Source organism: Phyllobates terribilis, unplaced genomic scaffold, assembly GCF_046119375.1.
Source record: "Phyllobates terribilis strain yellow unplaced genomic scaffold, ASM4611937v1 Scaffold_11__3_contigs__length_659146591, whole genome shotgun sequence".
Lineage (NCBI taxonomy): Eukaryota > Metazoa > Chordata > Amphibia > Anura > Dendrobatidae > Phyllobates > Phyllobates terribilis.
The window spans coordinates 110,741,243-110,764,495 of NW_027362771.1; the positions used below are offsets into that span (position 1 = coordinate 110,741,243).

The following is a 23,253-nucleotide window of genomic DNA, read 5'->3' on the forward strand; positions in this document are numbered from 1 at the left end:
AAAGATAGTTTGTTCCTTTATTTTTTTTTTTCTGTTTTATTAAGATATTTAACCATGAACTTTTTGGGGCCATTGCGGAGGAAAAAGAAGTCAAAGGAATAGTCTCTAAGCTCATGGAAGCCCGAAGCAGTAAGAGTTATGACTCATATGAATTTCTTGCAAAGTTTGTTGGAAAGGAACATGTTGTAAAGTTGATCCTTCCGTTGAAAGAGGTAAGATAAGTGTAGTTGATAGAATGGTGAGAGTAGTAGTTCATTAACTGATAGCACACTATATGCTGATGAAATATTAGCATTTCTACATTTATCAGATTTTTTTTTTTTTTTAATGATCTTAATATATAGATATTGGTGGAAACTACAAGTTTAAAACTATCTCGTAAAGTGGCTGAAGCTTTCCGTAGAATAGTTTTTGGTTTGATAGCCAATGAAACCATGAACGCGCAGTCCATCCTTCTACTCAGCTATGGCCTCATCAGTGAAAACCTTCCTCTCATAACAGATATAGAAAAGTAAGTTTCTTTTTTTCTGACGTCATGACACAGGTTATGGGTATACCTAAGCATGCGTATTTGAAATACTAAGGATGCAATATTTTTTCCCCCTTTTAACCAGGACTTTTTTTTTTTTAATACAAGAAAATACATGGTAATTTATTTGGTTAATTCTTATGTGTGAAAGTAACAATTTGATTAAAAAACGTGTGTGTGTGTGTGTGTGTGTGTGTGTGTGTGTGTGTGTGTGTGTGTGTATATATGTATGTATGTGTGTATATTCATATGTATATTGCAGGTAATATTTCTGAATTAGGTGTGGGATATTCTCTGTGGATAACTTTCATGAGGAATCATCGGGGTTTAAAACAAATGTTTATAGTCATGGTTGAAAGTGTTGGCACCCTTGAAATTGTTCCAGAAAATGAAATATTTCTCCCAGTTGTTTGCCTACAATTTTGTCCGGCCCATGTTTGGTGTTTTGTGTAACATTATGTCCAATTGTTCTTATTTTCTGATTTATTTTTTTGTGTTGTTCCAATACACACAAAGGAAATAAACGTGTATAAGAAAACATGTGTAATTGCAATCATTTTCTGGAACAATTTCAAGGGTGCCAACACTTTCAGCCATAGCTGTGTGTCTGTTGGGTATTTCCATCAATACCATGATAGTATATGTACAATCTCCTTGGACCAAACATGTCTAATATATTATGTGTTAATGGGCCTTTACATCAATGGAGACTTTCTTCCTCAATCTAGATATATAGACCTGTTGCAGGAGGATATGATTAACATCCAGTGGGCAGGAATTGATAATTGTAATAATATTGTAAAATCTATATATATAAACTTTTATTCCTTTTTAGTAAAAATTGATGGGCTATAATTTCAGGTTAAAAAAAAAAGAAATGCCGCCCCCAGATCCTCGCCTTCAACCAAAGAGCTGTTTGTTAATCCAGCGTCCTCCTCCACGTGGTGGGGTAAAAGCTGCTGTTAGCACGAAGACTAACATGAATATTCTTGTAGACACTGGGCTGAAGGTTAGTTGTACCATTTTAATCTTAATATTTCTGTAGGTATTGCTATAAATGTATATTATTGTATACTTCTATTTATTCATAGAACTGGAGTATTAGTAGCCATTGTTTGGAGGCGTCTGGCCTATGTTAGAATGAAATATTACAAGTCTACACGCTTTTTGGAAGACCTCATTGTCAGATTTACTACTCCTAAGTGGTTCAATAACCTTAAAGGGGTATTCTCATGTCAGACATGAAAGGCATATTACAATAGCAAGGAAAAAAGGGGATTTAATACCAATGGATATTCTGGAGAAAGAATCAGGATCCAGGATAATGGAATGCGGTTTATTTTCTACTCTTTTCAAAGTATAACAGACTTCTTCAGGACAACCCACTTGTCACGGGTGCCTAATTAGTCAGATATAAATTAATGTAAGCTTAAATTAATGTAAGCTTTATTGTTTTATTAATGTTTACAACGAAGATATCTTGTTACATGTAGATATTTTACAGTGTTCATGTTCGCGCTAGTAAGTGTACTTTTGCATTTTCTCTTATGATTTAGCTTCTGCACTTGAGCTTGAGAAGATCCAAAGTGAACTCCTCTGAGGAGCGTGCCCTGGAAATGCTGGATCCATTTGTTGAGATGTTGATAGGCTGTCTGCAGGCGATGGATGTACAAGTTAGTAATTTCACTTCTGTGATTTCCATCTTTTCTATTCAAAGGAAAATCTACTCCCTGCCCATCCTGTCCTTAGTAACATACAGAATGTAGTAGATGAGGAAAATGAGAGGGAGCTAAATATATTCACACTCTGCAGAAAGTTCTGTGGCTGGAAAAAGTTTCCTTTATCTGAATGGGGATATTACTGCCACCAGCGCATGGATTTCTGCAGGCCCCATTAAGTTGATAGTAACATTTTGTGGATTGGGTTTTGTATGTAAAATTTAAGAAAAAATCTCATAAGAACTCCAAAAAAGGGGTACAGCTTTCTGGTGCTTCCCTGATCAAATTCTAGTCTCTACCTCCTATTCCCCATGACACAGCGACCCACCTCAGACAATGATTGACTGGACGATTATTTACTGTGTGTCAAACCAGAAAATATAAATGAGACTCGGAGCGTGGCAACTAGAGATGTAGTGAATATCCCTTATTTTTTATGCAGTTTAGTCCCTTATTAAAAAAATGTTATTGGCTGGACAAGCTCCTCAAGCTAATTGAAAGTTTCTTTAGTTTTTTATTCAAGGAATTAAAGGGAATCAGCAGGAACCCTCTTCCCCCCCTTAAACTGTTTTACATGTGCATGTAGCACTGTCAAAGAGAATGCCAGCAATACCTTTTCATGGCCACTCTGTTCCTCAGTTACTGAGAAATCAGTGTTTGCATTTATATGCAAATGAGGCTGTACATCTGAAGTCTCGGTCACTCCAGCTCTATTCCTCGCCCAGCACCATCTCCTCCTGATGGCTAATTTGCTTGAAGACACACAGAATTGTGGCTATCGATCAAGCAAGAAGAGGTGTGACTGTGCTGGATAGGGAATAGAGCTGGAATGACAGAGGCTTCAGACCTACAGCCTCATTTGCATGTCAATTCAAAAGCAGATTTTTCAGTAATGGAGGAACGGACTGGTTATGTAAAGGTGTTAGCGGACCTGTCTTTGAAAAAGCTTCATACACATACAAATCGTTTGGGGGTGAAATACTGCTGACAGATTCTCTTTTAAATAAAATTGTTTGAAAAAGTGCCGATAATCTTTAAAAAATACTCACTTCTAGCATATATACAGTATATTATATTATGTATGTATGTGTATATAGATAATGTATATAGATGTGGATATATCTATAGTTGGATATAGTGTACAATGAATCTAGAAACCTTGCCAGTGTTCTTACGACAGTGCATAAAACAGAACTGTGGAATCGCAGCTAGTTTTAGATGCTTCAATAAAATTTTACCTACTTTAGCTAAAAAAAAACAACATTTTTTATTTAATATTGGTTAATTTATTGACTCATGACTTCAGACAAGTAAAAGTGGAAACTGTAATAATATAAATATATTTTATGCTCTATTAATCTTATTCCTGTTTATAAAGAGCACTAGTACAGTGATGTTACTATTTTCTTACAGTACATTTGCTATTACTAATTATTGGCCGTTAATGAAAGAGATGAACCTGGAGTCGGTGTAGAAAAATAAACGAGTCCTAGTCAGTACATTTGCCTTGGCTTACTGACCCCACTACCCTGGTGGAAAAATGATTGGCATAAAGAATGTTTAGAAGAAATGTGATGATTTTTAGTTAGTCTCCGCAGCACTATTCCCCTGAAGATGATAATATTGCTCTGCATTACATTCTAATATGTAATGCGCAGTCATCATCATTATCTTTGATACGAGCTTCTGTCTGCTCCCCTTTTGCTCCACACCTCCTTTCCATCATACAGGAACTCACACTGACTTAGATGGTTCTAACTTCAGAGGACATAAAGCCATGTCATTTCCAGAGGGTCACCATTTTATCACCTGACCTAACTGAGGAGACGTATACCATGAATTTCTGAATCAGAAGGAACAACTTAATAAGAAAATACCAGCTGAGCAATATATATTGCAGGATTTGTGACAGAACAAATTAAAAAACAATACAACTTTAAAGTGTGCACCATTTGTAGCTTTATATCTGTTTTCTGCCTTGTATACTGTAACTGAATACAAGATCTGATGCTTTCTCTGCAGGTTATCACAGGTTCTTTGCAATCTCTCATCTGGATCTTGAAGTTTCCTTTACCATCTGTCCATAAGAACACGGAGCAGATGATTAAACAGCTTTTCCTTTTGCTGAAAGATTATGCTAAAGCAGGAGTAGCCAGAGGGCAGAATTTTCACCTGGTGGTTAGTTGTTTTAAGGTAAGTGATGTAAACCTCAGTGTAGACACTATGGTTTGTATAGTACTTAATAGGAACATATATTAGCAAACCTTTTGCCTGAATTAGATGCAAGTCCACAGTAAAATGTTACTATAATTCTGGTATGCTACTGAAGAATTACAACAACTTGAAGGGAACCTATCATGTTGCAAATGACATCTGATCTGCAGGCAGGATGTTATAGAGCAGGAGGAGCTGATCAGATTGATTTTACATTTTTGTAACAAAAGTTTGTTAAAAGTGCTTTGTATTCATCGAAATCCCTGGAATTGTATAGGAGTCCAGTGGGCTGTCCAGTGGTTGACAGTATCACTTGTATGACTGTGCAAGCAGATAGTTGTCAATCACTAGTAGGACTGCCCACTGGACTCGTATATACATACAAACACCAAGCATTACAATGGATAATATACAAGTTATACAGAATCTTTTTACAAAATCCTATATATCATTCTGCTCAGCTTCTCTTCCGTTATACCATGCTGTCCACAGATCGGTCTGCATGTACAATGTGACAGGTTCCCTTTAAATTTTATTGATATCGCTTTGTTAGACTAAAATTAATACATTCTCAAATGATAATTCTCAGTGCGATTAATCTGATACTTGATTATATAACTAAGGTGGGGAGGATGAGGTACTGGAGTCTACAAGTATATGTAGTGGGCAACTATAAGATAAAACTGCCTGCCAAGTTATTAAATTGATCTTTTTCATATATCTTCAAATAACTTGTAAAGTATACATAATCCATGGCACGTGATCTGTTCTGCAGTGTGTTACCACTTTGGTACGACAAATGAAGGGAAACATTACTGAGAAGCAGCTACAGGTCTTACTTGGATATGCCGAGGAGGATCTTTACGATTCATCACGTCAGGCCACAGCTTTTGGTTTGTTGAAAGTAAGTTACTGTTTGCAATATAATGTTACCCTATGCTTTACTGCCTGTAATTGTGGGAGCTTCCAGTTACAACTCCGGTAACTGGGCTTCCCAGAAGACTTAGGCTTTCTAAATGCTAATGGCAGTGTGCAGACAGGTTGTAGGCCCACCAAAACGCGGACATAGGACTCTTTACAACAATAACATTTTAGGAATACCTGTATGTAAAACATGTCTGCATTGTAGTACTACATAAATGTCTGTCTTTCCTTAATTATGTGTAAGTCCTAACTTACTATATACAACGTATACAAACATGGATTTTGAAGTCTCCACTTTCCATTGAGTTGAACTTGTTTCAAGCGAGGGAGAGGCTAGATCATGTCTTTTGGTGCTCCAAAACCCCCACAATACTTAAGATCTTACAGACTGTATCAAACGAGGCCTTAAGGGGGTTGTGCACAAATGATCCCTTTCAAAATATGGGAATGGAGGCAATTTGCTGATCACTCTGGGTGCTGCTCCCAGCACACCCTTGCCAACAATACATTTTGCTGGGGTAAGACCATTACCCTGCAAGTGGGAAGATGTAATATTACATAGTGACCATTTAGATGAATGGCCTCCATGTAATATAACAATGGCTCGAGTGCATTAGAACTGGAGTGGCTCCTGCAGAGTGGGGTTGATGGCCATATCCCTTAGTAGGTCATAAACACAAGGATTATATGTATAAGAAGCCCCTTTTGAATATCAACCCGTTGTTATTTCTACTTCTAGAAGTAAAAGAAATTGGTTGGTTTGGTAGATGAATACACAAATTTCTGCGAACAATTCTTCTTTAACAATTTGTGAAAAAATATGTTGTTTACTCACTTTTATGGGTTTTAGACAGTTCTTTACTTTGCCAAATGGCCCTGGGTCAGCAGAAAGAGTGGGCTTGGCTTAACATGTGACAACACGCACCACAAAGTGCCCCAAAAATTTGGCATTATTTTCTGTCACTAAGTAAGCCAATAGGTGGTGTAAAATTAGACTAGACAGTTCTAAGAAGCATCAGATTGTACAAACTACAAGAAACTCTTAAATTTGGCACATTCTAAGACTGTCTGGTCTAAGTTTGCACGGTCTAACAATTAGTATTAATAAATCTACCCTATTGTTTTTGTCTGATTTTAAAGGCTATCGTGTATAGAAAACTTCTTGTTCCAGAGATGGATGAGGTGATGAAGAAAGTAGCAAAATTAGCAGTGACTGCCCAGGGTGACCCCGTCAGAGTCCAGTGTCGTCAGGTGAGTGCCACATTGAAACCCAAGTCTAAGATGGTTTTGCTGCAAATGTGCTTCCAAATACATCCTTTCCCAATTCTCCTTCCAGATATACCTCAGCTATTTGCTGGACTATCCACTTGGAGAAAAGCTCAAAGTCAACTTGGAATTTATAATTGCACAATTAAAGTAAGTTCTGTCTTCTATCATAGTATGGAATCTTAAATTATGACATCTCCCCTAGAGATGAGCAAATCGTTTTTCCTGACCTTTGTCCTGCGGCAACATCAGTATTTCCTTGGCCATGGGAGGTCTGTGTGCTACTTCCTACCTACCATCATCCCCAAGGCATCTTCTTGTTTGTAGGCCCTGCGCGATGTCATGCATGTCTACAAATCAGAAGAGGACCTCGGTATTCCTCCAGGTAGGAGATGGCTTGCAAGTCTCCCCCATCCAGCAGCCATGGATTACTGCTGTATGTGATGTTGCAAATTTATTCTCTTCTCTCTAGTCTCCTCATATTTATTCTAAAAATCAAGGGACATGTATTAGTCCTTTTAATAAGAAGTGGTATCTAGAAACAAATAGTACTTGTCTGCAATCATGAAAGTAATCTAAACTTCTCTTAGGTCTAATATTTCATCCTGTTTTCTCCAAATTATTCTCTTTATAATGCACAATTGTGTTTGGATTGGACAGGGAGACCAAAAGACAGACTGTACATAGTAGCCCACATCCATCATTTTGTGTGCTTAGTTTTCTAGCATCTTACTGCAAAATGTTTTCTGTCCACAACTCATTAACCATTTCACCATTAGTGGTCTTAGTATACTACTTAACCAGGATTTAGACACATTTTATGAAAAGCTTTTTGAGGTAGCCCAAAATTGAGTCATATCTCTACTCCACACGGGAATATAAATTGTGGTGATATGTTGGCTCGTAGATTAAAGATGGCTCAGGCAGACATACTCATGTCAATACGTCTTCCTTGCTTTAACTCTCACATTTGTAAAATAATAGTTATTGCATGGTAGGTGAGTGGAGGGTTGTGTAGGTGCCCATACACCTGAAATGACTATCTCTCCTGACACTCACACTTGAGCTTTTGGCTCGGCCTAGTGTTCATGTGTTTTTAGTGGTTGAGGGGGAGGACAAAGGGATTTTCTGTTCAAACTAAAAATGATCCATCTTTCCAAAAATCATCTCAAGGGGGAGTGGAAGCAAAATCAGCACATTCAGTCCACTTTAATCAAATGTGTATGTGGACCTTTTATACCTGACGTATAACAGAATAGATAATCTTAGGGGATCATATCAATTTTAGCCTCCTGAAATGTAGCATAATGCCTGACATTACAAATAGTGGGGATGGACAGAATGTGGCTAAACAGTGTATTAAAGGGTATCTGTCACCTGAGAGCAGCATGATGTAGGGGCAGAGACACCGATTCCAGTATCGCTTACTGGGCTGTTTGCTGCAGTTTTAATAAAATCACTCTTATCTGCTGCAGATCTAACAGTTCTCTGAATACTGAGCTCTGTATAATGCCACCTGCATCACTGATTGGCAGCTCTCTATGTACACTGTGCATAGGCAGAAAGCTGCCAATCGGTGGTGGGGACGTGTTTATACAGAGCCCATGAATATGGTAGAGTACATGGCAGCAGGTTTACTTAGACCTCTAGTGATAATCTGCTGATTAAAACGGTGATTTTATAAAAACTACGGCAAGCTGCCCAGTAAGTGACACATCACTGAAATTAGGGTCTTTGTCTCTACATTACGCAGCTCTCAGATTAGGTGGCAAAATCCTCCTTGTGTCAGAATTCCTTGCAGTGGGTGATCATAAAGATGGATTGCTAATTGACTATGTATGGGTTCGGAGAGACTGACTCCTGTATAAAATGTTTATTACCAAGGGATATAGTAGGAAATGGTGTTCATAAACTGTTACTGCTCTCAGAAAAAGGGATATCGTTCTCACTTTGTACCATATTACCTTTTATTGTGCTTTGTTTCTCTCATTTTTACATGAAATTACAGGAAAATGATCATGTGCTAAAGCCATTTCCTGTGTGATCAGTTAGGTTTATTATACAAGTGTGAAAGTGGCACAATTAAATTGCTTTATGTGGAATATGATACAAAGTGTGTTTTAGGTAGACTGCGTCTCTGGTTTGTAGTTTATGGCGGTGATGAGTGTGTGTTTGCTTTGACATTGCAAACATGTAAACCACAGGTGTGAATATTGGAATTGGTGATGATACCCCTGATGAAATGAGATCCATTTTCTCACTATCGTCTATATATAGATTTTAGCATGCCATTAGTGCTATAAAACACATTACACTTTCTTTCTATCAGTTACAGTGGTATTTACAGCCATCTTTTTATCCCTTTACCAATGTGTTTGTTTTTGTCTTTCTGTCCAGTTATGAGTATGAAACTGGCCGGGAGTCTGCCTTGGAAATGGTTGCTTATCTGTTCCAGACTTTTCCAGTGGTAAGTAAATTACAGTTCATGTACGTTTTTTAGCATAAAGACCTTTCAGCTCTCCTGACAGTGACACACCCTTTTAACACATGGAATGGTAACACCCAATTGTCATTTTATTCATTCATCTAAGTATTCAGGAGAAATAAGAGGAACAGCATAATACAAAGTTTTTAAAAGTTTTGATACTGAATTATTTCATAGTAAACACAAGTATTTCCTAAAAACAGACCTGTATTGCATTTGGATGTCAAAGTGTACGCTGGCTGAATAAAATCATCTCCTAAATTTATTTAGAATATATGACTGTCAATGACTTTAAGTGTTTAAAAATTTGTCATTCTACATCAACTAAGGAATGTGACCATCAGACTTGTGAGGTCATCATAACACTGGACCTAGTGACAGGACAATAAAACCTTCACACTCCTTATCTATTAACTGATAAAATATTTATAGCCAGAACTGTTTATCTCTCCCATAATAACTCTGCTTTCCGTCACCTGTCTCATCTATTGCATTGTTTCTGTGTCTTATTGTGTCTAAATATGCTCAAATTTTGCGTTATACTAGCCTGATGAAGAGACCTGAGTAGTCTCGAAAGCTTGCAACTTGTTACCTTTTAATGGCTAACTGAAAAGATGGTATCAACCACTGAGGACTCTCAAATCGAAGTGTTTTAAAAAAAAAAAAAAATCGTGCTCTTTTCTTTCACCAGGCGATACTTGATGTATACTGTGGACTTATGTTCGTGCCCCTTGCCTTGATGATGGTGAATGATGATTCCTCAAAGTGTAAGAAAATGGCAGCCTTGGCAGCAAAAGCCCTTCTTGGCAAAGTCAGCGGTCAGCAGAAGGACTTGATGTTCTCACTTGCTACACAATGGCTAAATAATAATAAGGTAATCGCAAAGCTGTACAACATCCTGTGTTAGCTAAAAAATACATTTGTCCACAATTATTACCTATTCACAGACTAGTTAATATCCCTGATTTCTAAAAGCTCCACCAATTAGGAAAAAAGGAGTCCCTTGTTTCTGGGTTGTTAGCAGGGCTGTGGAGTCGGGAAGCCAAACCACCGACTCCTCAGTTTCCACGACTCCGACTCCCTCATACATGGCTCATGTTTAAGTGATAAATTTACTGTAGCACAGATTCATCTCAGATAAAAGTCTAGACCCTTAGATCAGGAATAGGACAGACATTTATAGAACATTTCATAACTTTCCCAAATTCTTATGAAAAAATATTCCCCACAAACTGCATTGAACTACTGTACCCAATTTATTATATATTTTAGGAGTTGGAGTCGGTCCATTTTATACCGACGCCGACTCCACCAAAATGGACACCGACTCCACAGCCCTGGTTGTTAGCATAGAATCTTAATCAGAATTCCATTTTAGGCTAGGATTATTACTAGTGATGAGCCAAGTGCTCGTTACCTGAGTTTGCCTAGGGTGCTCAGGTATGCACAGAGTATCGCGGGCGCTCGAGTGACATATTCAAGTCCCCGCGGTCGCATGTTTTGCAGCTGTTAGACAGCCACAAAACATGTGGGGATTGCCTGACACATAAGAGCAATCTCTGCATGTTTTATGACTAATTGCTGCGAAACGTGGCTGCGGGGACTCGAATGTCACTTCAGCACCCGTGATACTCGGTGCATTCCCGAGCACCCTAGGCAAACTCAAGTAACGAGCACTTGCACTCATCACTAGTAATTACTGCGGGTGAAATATTAAAATGCTGCATGCCTGTTGGTGAAAAGTTGCAAATTATGGCATATTCTGTTCTCCGCTGCTCTTTGCAACTTTTTGAAAAATGGACAAGGTGCTTATTGTTTAGTGTGTGGGACCTCCCTTGACCCGAGAAATTTGCCATGATTTTTGATAAAAGTTGTAGCGTAGATCCATATGAGCTCATAGCTAGCTGTTCATTGAGAATCTTATTTTAATCGCAGTCAATTTATTTTTCCAAATGCAATATGTTGGGACTTCAGAGCAATTTTAAAAAGTATGTGCTACTTTATTCCTGCATAGAGTATGATGACTATCGCTCTGAAATGGCCTGAAAATGTCAGTAATGTTTTAATTAGCCCTACTATACAAAGGGTCAGTGTAGCCAAAGGCTCAGGCTGTAGAAGGCCACATGAACAAGCTGAAGGACATTTTCCCCCATGCAATACAGCGCCTATCCCTACAAGTTGCTTTGTGCATAGCATTTTGCAGGGGCGTACATAATCATGGGGCCCCAAAGCAGAAGTTCTATTTGGGCCCGCCCTCAACAAAAATAAACTTTAATATTCGGCAGGGTCAACGAAGGACATATCTCACAACTTTGCAGCCCTTGTAAAGTCATTTTCCTCCTGTTGAAGCGCCTAGATTGCCCTTTCATTGCCTCTATAAAATATGATGCCAAGTGTAGTGTCCCCCCCCCCCCTGAAACTGAGTATGATACCCCCACAGTGAATTCTTCCACAGTACCCTCCTTTCTTTCTTATAATCCACCTTTCTTTCCAGTCTTTTGGCACTTCGTAGTTCTATGTAATCAGGAAAAAGTAGAATGTGGGTGTCTGATTCCTTGTCTTCTTCTCTCTTAGTCCTCCCACAAGAGGTTGGGAGCTCTGACCTGCGGATTGTTTGTAGAAGTTGAAGGAGTTGAATTTGAGCAGAGACTTAAACCTGTTCTCTCAAAGATTGAAAGTGAGATGAACCCTATTCACTTTGAGGATGTAAGTATCTTAGTCTCCACACTTTTCATTATAAATACTCTGGTCATTACTTGCCACTTCATTTCTTGGTTTATTGCAGATAGAGGAGGAGACAGAAGAAAAGGCAGCAGACAGATTGCTGTTCAGCTTACTGACCCTTGTTACAAAGCTGATCAAGGAGTGCAATGTTATGCAGCTAGCAAAGCACCGAGAGATCACGCACAAAATATGCGGTAAGGGTTCATATCTCTTCTACATTTACAGGTGACTACCACGTGCAACACCCTATGAAAAACAACTACCAATTTACTGCAAAAATGTATTTTAGCTTTTCCAATCAATTTTAAAGGCTTTTTTGCAATTTCATTATTTTCATCGTTTTTTTTCAAGAACCTTTTTATTTTTCTGTCTACATAGTCCCAGTAAGTTAGTGAAGGGAGTACAATTGGGGGAGAAAGATTGAACTGGATGGACCTAGGTCTTTATTCAACCTACATTACTATGTTACTATGACATAGACGTGTGAGGGATTATTTTTTGCGGGAAACATTGTACTTCTGAATGGCAACCTATAATGTACTGAAACAGATGAAAGAAATTTCAAGCGTGATAAAATCGTAAAAAAAAAAAAAAAAATGCTATTCTGGCATTTTTTATTTTTTTTTTAGTTTTGCTTTTACAACGGTCATTGTGCAATAAAAATGAGCCCTGAGCATGATTGTCCACATCAGTCTGAGTAAGGCTGTACCAAACATGCATTCATTTTTTTGTTTCAGTTTTGCAAAAAAAAAATAATAATTTTTTTGTATTGTCACCATTTTCCGAGAAAATGCTGTATGTGGAGGGAGCTCAGCTACTAAGCACCCTCCACACCTGAGGACCCCTTCCCTACATGGATATTTCCTTCTGCGGGAAGCGACTAAACCTAAGTGGATCCGACAAGTTTTTTTTTTATTGAACCCACTTTGAGAAACAAACATTTTTCAGTGTTTTATAGCGTTACACATGTCACCAGGCGCCTTCCTTTTGTCATTTTTGGCTCTCCAGAGGCTTGTTTATTTGGGTTGTGGTCTCAGCCAAGTGATGGACTCCTTTAAGACTGGTGTGCTCACTTCTTTTAAAGGGAGCCATGTGATGTCCAATGCCTGGCACTAACTGACAGAGCCGGCTGTGAACCAATGGTGGTGTGATTACAGCCGCCGCTCTCGGTGCTATGAGCATTGACTAGCCACGTTAGCACACCTGCATGATTGAAAGCCGGCGGCTCCAAGGAGAAATAAAGTTAATTTTCTTCCGGGTACTGCTTGTTCACTACTGCAGCTGATCACCTTTATAGGATTAACCCTATATCTGCAGGTTAATAGCGTTATCCAACCTGACAGGTTCCCTTTAACCACTTCACATCTTTTGAAACCTGTAGCTGTTAAGACGCTCAAAAGACTGAGCTTATGAACAGCGAGTTGTTTTGACTTAGAAATATATATATATATATATATATATATATATATATGTTCAATCTCTTGAGCATTTTTAGGGTGATTTTCAGAGCGGACCTGCCTGAAAAAAAAACCTTGTATGCAAATACACTTAAAAGTTGATAAAGAATGCTTCACTGAAATAAGATACCAATGGTTGTCTCAATTAGTAAGGTCCCTGTGTGTGTTTCCTAGGGTATAAAATCTCACATTTCTTTCATATTCCTTAATAAGAACGAGAAAAAAAATAATGAAATTAGTCCAAGTAAATGAAAGTGTATATACATAAAAGGGACAGTTGTCAGAGTCAATATATTACCAAATGCCAATAATAACAAATCTATTCTTCTCTCTGATTTCTGACCTGCTAAGCTGATAGCACTGATTGCTTGGCCGGCTAGTGTTATTCATTACTTGGCTATGCATGAAATGAATTAACCAGCAATTTAATTGATAGTGAATGTGTCCTCAGCATTTCTGTTGGGTTGCTTCGCTCGACTAATTTAGTTGCATGGCAAGTAATGAATAGCACTAACTAGCTGACCAAGCAATCCGTTCTATCAGTTTAGCAGCCCACAAATGAGAGAGTGAAGAATAGAATTATTGGTTATCTTGGTATTTGCAGTGAGTAATACGGACTCTGACAACTGTCCCTTTTATGTATACACACTTTCATGTATTTGTCTTAATGTAATTATTTTGCTTGTTCTTTATTATTAATTAAAAAGAACATTACATTTTAAACTAATTAAATATCAGGTTAGCAAGAAGAATCTGACAGGTGGCGGGCAGCATCACTGCAGGGTCTGACTACACAGGGTTTGGTTGTTGTCTGTTACTGTAGCGATGCATAGATCCGCACAGGAGCTGTAATCACAAATCGGAAATGTTCATTTCATATTGAAACCATCTAACAATGGCTGCAGTCTCTGCATAGCTTTAGATGAATACATGAATGAACATGGAAAACAATATTTTCTATTTAATAATGTATTTGTATTACGGATTACATGGCTTTCTTCAGTCTGAGTTACTGATATGCAGTTGGTGCTGGCTCTTCCTTCATGTTCTATGTAGCCAATGCTCTGTGGTAATCATGATATTTGAATGTACAGCTCAATCTAATGTCCTATTCCTTAATATTACAGCTCATGTTCAGTCCCATTTATGGTACCCCCATAGTTGGGTCTGGCTAACGTCTTCGCAGATTTTTGGACAGTTGTTTTCCCTTCAAAAACCAGAAGAACTGGTCAGTAAATGGGTTTCCAGGAAGGCAAAGAAGAAGAAAGCTGAACCCTCTGAGTTTTTGTTAGCCGATCAGCTAGAAGCAAGGGTAACTAAGCCTCTTGTGTTTTTGGCCGCATGTTTAATTTTTAACTGATTAACTCATAAAAATGTGAGATATTTAATTAGATGTATTTTTGTTTATTTTTTTTATTAAAAAAAAACAGTATTTGATGAGACAGAATATTTTTACATATTAAGTTTTGATCACAAAATCACATTGAAAATTTGATATAAAAACCAAGGCAGTATCCTAATGATTTCTGTAACAAATCTTCGATCTCATTCTTTTTTATTATTGCAACAAGTATTATAATATGTAAAACTGTAATCCAGTATAACATAGTCCTCATATTCCCTCAAAACATTTTTTTTAACCGTTTTTGATCAAATAGGGTATAAGCCATCCACTAACTACAAGGTGACCTCAAATGGATGGGACCATAGCTGTAGTGACTCATCTATGTGCCTCAGAGACTGGGGAAGAGTGGATCCTGCCTGGCTCTAACTAAAACCTGTCTGAAGATGAGTGGATAAGGGTGCACAGCCCACGGTGCATGCACCCCCTGATGCCTATTGCATAAAATATACAGATATTGCTAGCACTCCTATAGTATTAAATTGCTGCACATGTGCTCATATGTCATGGCCAATATACAGACATATATACAATACTATGCAACAACACCCTGAAATTAACAAATTCCTAAATTCCCCTATTGCTACACATGTTAAAAAGAAATACGTACGTACACAAATGTGCAATAATTTCATAGTCTAGGAGTGCTGGCTTTGTCCGTATATTTCTTAAAAAAGCATTCAGGTTTTTCTTTCTTGCCAACTTGATTTTGTCACACGCTGCACTTTTCTAATACACTCCTCAACATTGAAATTGCAACACCAAGAAGGAAAAGTTGTAGAGTTATGGAAATCACAGGATTGATAGACATGTTAATGATATGCAAATGATGAAAAAAAAATGGAAATGTTCAATAGTGTTGAGCGAGCATGCTCTGTTAACCCTTTCACCAAGCATGCTTGGGTGCTGCCCGAGTATTTTCGGCGTGCTCGGCATCTATATTCGAGCAGCCGCAGCTGCGACACATATAGGGATTGCCTGTTTATTAGAGCTGCGACACATGCAAGGATTGCCTAACAGCCGCATAAACACCTGTAGACATGACACACAGCCTCAATATAGTAAAATGTTATATTTATTTAACAATACAAAAATGTAATAAAATAGCCAAATTACATACAAAAAAATGCCCAAAGAAACAAGCACGGTGTTAACAGTACAAATAAGGACTACAATGTTAATATACTGCAATTGGATGGATAACAAACATGAACATGTGCCAAATAATATATCAGCCGTACCCTGGTGGAAACTACATATATGTAAAGTGCCTAGTGCTATATAATCAAGGGATACCAACAGTACTGAAGATACGTGCCAAAAAGTACAATTCATGAGAGGTTATGTCCAAAAGCTGGAGTTAAAATATAATGGTAATGCCAAGGAAAAATATTCCAACTATGTCCATTGCTATTGACTGAAGGTAATGCAAAATAAAGGCATAATTATGCCATAAACCAGATTGTATACCAGAGCAAGGAATGAGTGCTGAATACTAACTCCAGGATACGGCACGGACATTCGCACTAGGAACTTTACATATATGTGGCTTCCACCAGGGTACGGCTGATATATTATTCGGCACATGTTCATGTTTGTTATCCATCCAATTGCAGAATGTTAACATTGTAGTCATTATTTGTACTGTTACCCCAGTGCTTGTTTTCTTTGGGCATTCTTTTGTATGTAATTTGGCTCTTTTATTAAATTTTAATATTGTTAAATAAATATAACATTTTACTATATTTAGGCTGTGTCATGCCTATGGGTGTTTATGTAATTTTGGTGGACACACAGCACATATTTACTGGCTTTATCTGTTGATGTCTAACAGCCGCGACACATGCAGCCGCGGCGGCTCGAACATAGTTGTCGAGCACACCGAAAAAACTCGGGCAGCACCTGAGCGTGCTCAGTGAAAGGGTTAACCAAGCACGCTCAACACTAATGTTCAAACCATCTTTACTTATTCAGAATGAAGTATGAGCGCCACACGCAGAAATTCACACATCCATACACCTTGGCAATGCTGTCTTTGAGATTATTAATGGTTGTCTGAGGAATGTTTTCCACGCTGAATACACTTGGACATGCAAATCATCAAGATCCACTGCTGGCAGCTCCCTTTGCAATTGCCGACCAATGATGTCTTAGATGTGCTCAACGGGAGATTAGTTTGCTTACAGTAGCATGAGCAACATGAAGCTGGGCGTTGTGGTGTTAAAAAATGACTCATGGAAAACTTTAGAGACTTGGCCGTATCATTTTTCACCAAATCAATTGAACAATGAGCTGTTAGTGTACCTTTAATGAAGACTAGAGGGGTCTGTCACCCATGCATTGTCATCCCACACCATAATCCCGGGAGTAGGACGGGTGCAACGTTCCCTAGTGAAGGCCTCTTCCATGACCTCATATCACCTCTCTCAAAGGCTAGCATAAAGCAGAACAAGATGGCAGTGAAGGCTTAAATGTAGGTCTAGCCTCTTCAGAAATGTCTTGGACGCAACGATTGCCAGAGATTGGTCTGGAAACCTTGTGAGAAACCTGAAGATGCCTTCATGAGGGAACGTCACATCAGTCCTACTCCCAGGATTATAGTGTGGGTTATCACCCCCTTTAGTCTAATGTATGTGTCTGTTTTATTTATATTTTAACTGAATTAAAAAAGGTTAGTTTCCATCATTTCTTTTATTAAATGTTATTGAACCTAACTGTTTATAAAAAAAAAAAATCATGACTGATCTTAGAAAACAATGGATGTGCATTTATAAAATGCCGTGAAATCACTGTTATATAAATGTTTTCACAGATGAAAGATCTTACTCTTGCCTTCTACCATCAATTGCAATCAAAATTTCTTGACCAGACACTAGGGGAACAGGTATAAGTTGTTGTTTTTTTTGTTTTTTTAAACATAGGTAAATAAAAAAAATGGATGATTACATATTGCCATGTTATCACATTGCTTGGGCACCTTGGAAAATATATGGGGATTATAACCCAAATAACCGTCTGGTTAAAAGTCCCTTTTACAGCTGTTTCCCACTTAAGTTGCAGTAGACTATAAAATCTTCTGCAATAGAAGATCAAGAATTTCCAGACCTACATTTTAAGTGTACTTTTTCGTTCTAGGTCATAAAGAACTTGTTGTTTGTTGCGAAAGTGATCTATCTCCTCCATCCAGAAGTGGAGAACACCCAAGACAATACTGAAGAGCAAAATGATGATCACGGTGAACAAGAAGATGCTTCTGAGGATGAGGAAGGCAGTACAAAGGAGACGCGGGATGAGAAACCTGCCACCTTAATGTGGCTTATGAAGAAGCTGTCAGTACTAGCCAAGAGAGAAGCAGCGCGCACACCAAAAAATCCATTAAAAGTCAGTTTGAAATGTCTCACTTCATTTATTTTATGTAATGGCCTTAGATTTCATAATATATCTTTACAGAGCTCTACATTTCCTATACAACCATAGTTAAATGAAACCATTCATGCTTCCTGCCACTGCCACTACAAGGAGCCTACAGAACTATAGCGTTCTGAGGATTTTAGAAAAAAAATGAGCTTCAAGATCCATAAATATATTATTAATACATTAGTCATAGATTTAAAAAATGAGTAAGGGATAATTATTCTATTTGGAAAGAAAGTACATCCCATTTATGAAAGATTGTGGAATCATTACATGTCTTATTGTGTCGGGGGGGGTGATTTTTTTTCTAAACACAGCACTCTATTTTTTAATTTGGACATTTTCCTAAAATACATGTAACCTTATTCATTTTTCTGTGCTTCTGCCATAGAGAATATGTGTATTTAAATTCCTGGGAGCAATAGCAGTAGATCTTGGAGAAGAGAAAGTGAAGCCATTCCTATCGACAATCATTGCTCCACTATTCCGAGAGCTGAACAGCACGTATGCAGACCAAGGTGAGAAGCAGCCGTATGGCAATTCACTGTTTTTTCAGGTCATAATTCTTTCTGGTTCCATTAAAGTTTTTTATTTTTTTTATTTTCTCCTATCCCAATGGTATTCTATGTCTGCAATAGTCTATAATCAAATACTGGTCATAACTGTAAGTTTGTTTCAAGGTTGATTGATTCCGTAAGGTCTTGCATTTACTATGTCTGTAATAGTTCCTTGGTTCACAATGCCTTTTAGGTTTTCTATAAGTTATTATAGCATGATAAAGTTTTTGATAAAGTGCTATTCCACTACTCTGGTAGTTTTCCCACAAATCTGGCATAGTAGTATTTTCCTTTCACTCTGACTTAGTAGAATTTCCCGACCATAGGGTGACTGACTAAAGGAATTTTTCAATAGGATTTTCCAAAAATGATGGTATGTATTGTAATATCAAAATAATTAAATTACAGAAATGCAGGGGAGAAAAAGAAAAGTTAGTACACACCTAAAAAGCAGAAGTGTGACAAATATTTCTTCACATAAACAGTGTTTTCTACTACTTCTATGCAATAGGGAAAAAAAATATCAATTGATAAGGAAAATGACTCGCCTTGTGGGGTTGTGTGACCACAACCACTTATTTCACTTAGATACTGGCTGCTGCAGACCCACAAAGATGCAAATAGTGGAGACGAATTGGTTAATCCTGCGCTGCCTCAATGGAGAAGGCCATTAAATGCCGTCAGAGACCCGTGCAGATTAAATGAGATTTTCGAAGTTACACACTTCAGGACAAACCACAGTGTGGGTTATCCTGAAGAAGTGTGTAAGTTTGGAAATCACATTTAGTCTACACGGGTCTCTGACTCTATCCATTTAGCGATCTTCTCCATCCAGGCAGCGCAGGAATTACCCATTCTTCTCCACTATCTGTATCTAGACTTCTATAGCATCCTTCAATGGATCCTGTCAAGTTGTACATGCAGTCAAGATCTGTGGACAGCATGATAAAGATAAAGAGAATCAGAGCAGAATGATATACAAGTTTTGTGGAAAAGGATTCAGTATAACTTGTATTTTATTCATTGATATCCAGGTATTTATATACAGTTAGGTCCATATATTTGGACAGAGACAACATTTTTCTAATTTTGGTTCTAGACATTACCACAATGAATTTTAAACAAAACAATTCAGATGCAGTTGAAGTTCAGACTTTCAGATTTCATTTGAGGGTATCCACATTAAAATTGGATGAAGGGTTTAGGAGTTTCAGCTCCTTAACATGTGCCACCCTGTTTTTAAAGAGACGAAAAGTAATTGGACAATTGACTCCAAGGCTATTTCATGGACAGATGTGGGCAATCCCTTCGTTATGTCATTCTCAATTAAGCAGATAAAAGGCCTGGAGTTGATTTGAGGTGTGGTGCTTGCATTTGGAAGGTTTTGCTGTGAAGTAAACATGCGGTCAAAGGAGCTCTCCATGCAGGTGAAACAAGCCATCCTTAAGCTGCAAAAACAGAAAAAACCCATCCGAGAAATTGCTACAATATTAGGAGTGGCAAAAGCTACAGTTTGGTACATCCAAAGAAAGAAAGCACTGGTGAACTCATCAATGCAAAAAGACCTGGGCGCCCACGGAAGACAACAGTGGTGGATGATCGCAGAATAATCTCCATGGTGAAGAGAAACCCCTTCACAACAGCCAACCAAGTGAACAACACTCTCCAGGAGGTAGGCGTATCAATGTCCAAATCTACCATAAAGAGAAGACGGCATGAAAGTAAATACAGAGGGTTCACTGCACGGTGCAAGCCACTCATAAGCATCAAGAATAAAAAGGCTAGACTGGAGTTTGCTAAAAAAAACATCTAAAAAAGCCAGCACAGTTCTGGAAGAACATTCTTTGGACATATGAAACCAAGATCAACCTCTACCAGAATGATGGAAAGAGAAAAGTATGGCGAAGGCGTGGTACAAATCATGATCCAAAGCATACCACATCATCTGTAAAACACGGCAGAGGCAGTGTGATGGCTTGGGCATTCATGGCTGCCAGTGGCACTGGGTCACTAGTGTTTATTGATGATGTGACACAGGACAGAAGCAGCCGAATGAATTCTGATGTTTTCAGAGCCATACTGTGTGCTCAGATCCAGCCAAATGCAGCTAAACTGATTGGTCGTCGTTTCATACTACAGATGGACTATGACCCAAAACATAAAGCCAAAGCAACCCAGGAGTTTATTAAAGCAAAGAAGTGGAATATTCTTGAATGGCCAAGTCAGTCACCTGATCTCAATCCAATTGAGCATGCATTTCACTTGTTAAAGACTAAACTTCAGACAGAAAGGCCCACAAACAAACAGCAACTGAAAACCACCGCAGTGAAGGCCTGGCAGAGCATCAAAAAGGAGGAAACACAGCGTCTGGTGATGTTCATGAGTTCAAGACTTGAGGCAGTCATTGCCAACAAAGGGTTTTCAACCAAGTACTAGAAATGAACATTTTATTTACAATTATTTAATCTGTCCAATTACTTTTGGTCCCTTTAAAAACAGGGTGGCACATGTTAAGGAGCTGAAACTCCTAAACCCTTCATCCAATTTTAATGTGGGTACCCTCAAATGAAAGCTGAAAGTCTGAACTTCAACTGCATCTGAATTGTTTTGTTTAAAATTCATTGTGGTAATGTCTAGAACCAAAATTAGAAAAATGTTGTCTCTGTCCAAATATATATGGACCTAACTGTACATAGGAGTCCAGTGGGCTGTCCTATTCAGTGTGACAGCTAATTCTGCATGCACAGACATACTGGTGAGACTGTCAATCACTGAATGAGACAGCCCACTGGACTCATAGCTATACAAACACTAAGGATTTCAATGAATAAAATGCTAGTTTTATAGAATCTTTTTCCACAAAAATGTCTATCAATTTAATCATCTCTTCCTGCTCTATAACATCCTGCCTGCAGGTCAGATGCCATTTTCAACATGGGTTTGCTTTAAAGAGATGGGATACCACAACCCCTTGAATAAGATTAGTCATTGAAATATCCTAATGGAGCATATGACATTTTAGTAAATCTGGTGGTGGCCTTTGGGTGTTACATTTAGAACAGACAATTAAATGTGTAAAATACTTGTTTGTATAAGGCATGTTGTGTGATTTTTTATTTTTTTTTGGCACATTCCAACAATTTTTTGGACTTATGGGATAGCAAGTAAAAAAAAAAATAAGTAAGTGATGTCGTTAGTTATAATGTTATCAGATTTTTGACCAAATTTTGTCTAATTGTTCAGATCCTACATTGAAAAACCTTTCTCAAGAAATCATTGAGCTTCTGAAAAGCTTGGTTGGATTGGAGTATTTCTCCTTGTCTTTTGCTGCCGTACAGAAACAAGCCAATCTAAGGAGGGTTAAGAGGAAAAAGCAGAAAGCATTACAGGTAAAGTATCTGTTTCTGGTGGCAAATATGGGCAAGGAATAGAGGAAAGAAGATAGTTTAGAACAAAGTCTACTCCAATATAATTTGTGTATTTGAATATAGCAGTAGTTTGTGGCATTGTACCCATAAGAATGTGTCTGTCTTTTAGGCGGTCGCAAACCCTGATATGGCAGCCAAGAAAAAGCTTAAGAAGCACAAGAATCAAATTGAAGCTAAAAAGAGGAAGATAGAATGCCTGCGACCTGGATACAGAGCGAAGAAGGCTCGGACCCATGCTCTCAAAGACTTGGCAATGGTGGAATAATACCATGATACACAGAATACATGAACATTGTCATGGACATGTATGAAAACAAGCAAACAGGAAAAACATTAGCATTTGCCTGTGAAAAAAAGAATTGAGACTGGTTTCTAAGGGCAATAACAATCTTTCTCTATGAACTAAATTTTATACTTGGATCCGACTGTGTTGGGCTGCTATGGAAAAAAAGATATTAAGTACAGTTTAATGTACACCTTGAAGTTTTCTTATTAAAAACTTCTAATTCTTATCAAAAATGTGTATATATTTTTTAAATGTATGCATTTAAAACTGTGCATCACCAGACACTTTGTCAAGCTTTTAACACCGAGTTCATTAGCTTTTAGCTGTTACTTTATTTTTTTTATGTATCTTTTATTCCACAAAATGATTGATTTTCTTGGTTAAAACAAAAGGCAGATGAGAAGGACTTCGAGTTCACATTACCTATTAAAAAGAATGTTTCATATGCATCAGGGTTATGCATATTAAACTAAAGGTATGGCCGTAATGGCACTTGTATATGGATTTAATACATCTTTTCAGTGAAGAAATCGGCAGCCCGGTTATTTTCAAATCATCATTAGAAGTTTTGGTCTCCGTGCATTGGGGCAGGACTGTGGGTAGGGTCTTAAGCGCTGCTTCAGCCCTTTCACTACCTCTGGTGTCTTTATCATCTTTCTTATTTAAAGTTCGTGCCTGCGCCATCCTAGCCACGGGCGGCGCTTGCTCAGATTGATCTTGCAGTGGGCTTCAGTAAAGTGGCGCTGGTAACTGCGCATATTGACCTACAGTAAAATGGTGGCGCATGCGTAGATTGAGATCTCTGCTTGTCTTAGTCGCGGGTGGCGCTTGCTCAGAGTGATCTTGCGG

The 23,253-nt window shown here is 38.0% G+C and overlaps 1 protein-coding gene across 1 annotated transcript in view; it reads left to right on the forward strand.

Annotated features, from left to right (window-relative positions):
* The window catches only part of UTP20 (UTP20 small subunit processome component), a 114,254-nt gene extending 91,617 nt beyond the window's left edge, over window positions 1-22,637 (forward strand). The window contains exons 45-62 of the mRNA XM_073651470.1: window positions 45-212; window positions 345-511; window positions 1,391-1,538; window positions 2,086-2,202; window positions 4,270-4,440; window positions 5,237-5,365; window positions 6,526-6,636; window positions 6,722-6,801; window positions 9,049-9,118; window positions 9,828-10,010; window positions 11,711-11,842; window positions 11,922-12,054; window positions 14,445-14,629; window positions 17,532-17,603; window positions 17,855-18,100; window positions 18,525-18,651; window positions 21,934-22,079; window positions 22,228-22,637. Of these exons, the coding sequence (XP_073507571.1) occupies window positions 45-212; window positions 345-511; window positions 1,391-1,538; window positions 2,086-2,202; window positions 4,270-4,440; window positions 5,237-5,365; window positions 6,526-6,636; window positions 6,722-6,801; window positions 9,049-9,118; window positions 9,828-10,010; window positions 11,711-11,842; window positions 11,922-12,054; window positions 14,445-14,629; window positions 17,532-17,603; window positions 17,855-18,100; window positions 18,525-18,651; window positions 21,934-22,079; window positions 22,228-22,383 (2,541 nt within the window). The 3' untranslated portion in view covers window positions 22,384-22,637. The remainder of the gene's footprint in view (window positions 1-44; window positions 213-344; window positions 512-1,390; window positions 1,539-2,085; window positions 2,203-4,269; window positions 4,441-5,236; window positions 5,366-6,525; window positions 6,637-6,721; window positions 6,802-9,048; window positions 9,119-9,827; window positions 10,011-11,710; window positions 11,843-11,921; window positions 12,055-14,444; window positions 14,630-17,531; window positions 17,604-17,854; window positions 18,101-18,524; window positions 18,652-21,933; window positions 22,080-22,227) is intronic.
* Window positions 22,638-23,253: the final 616 nt, after the last annotated feature.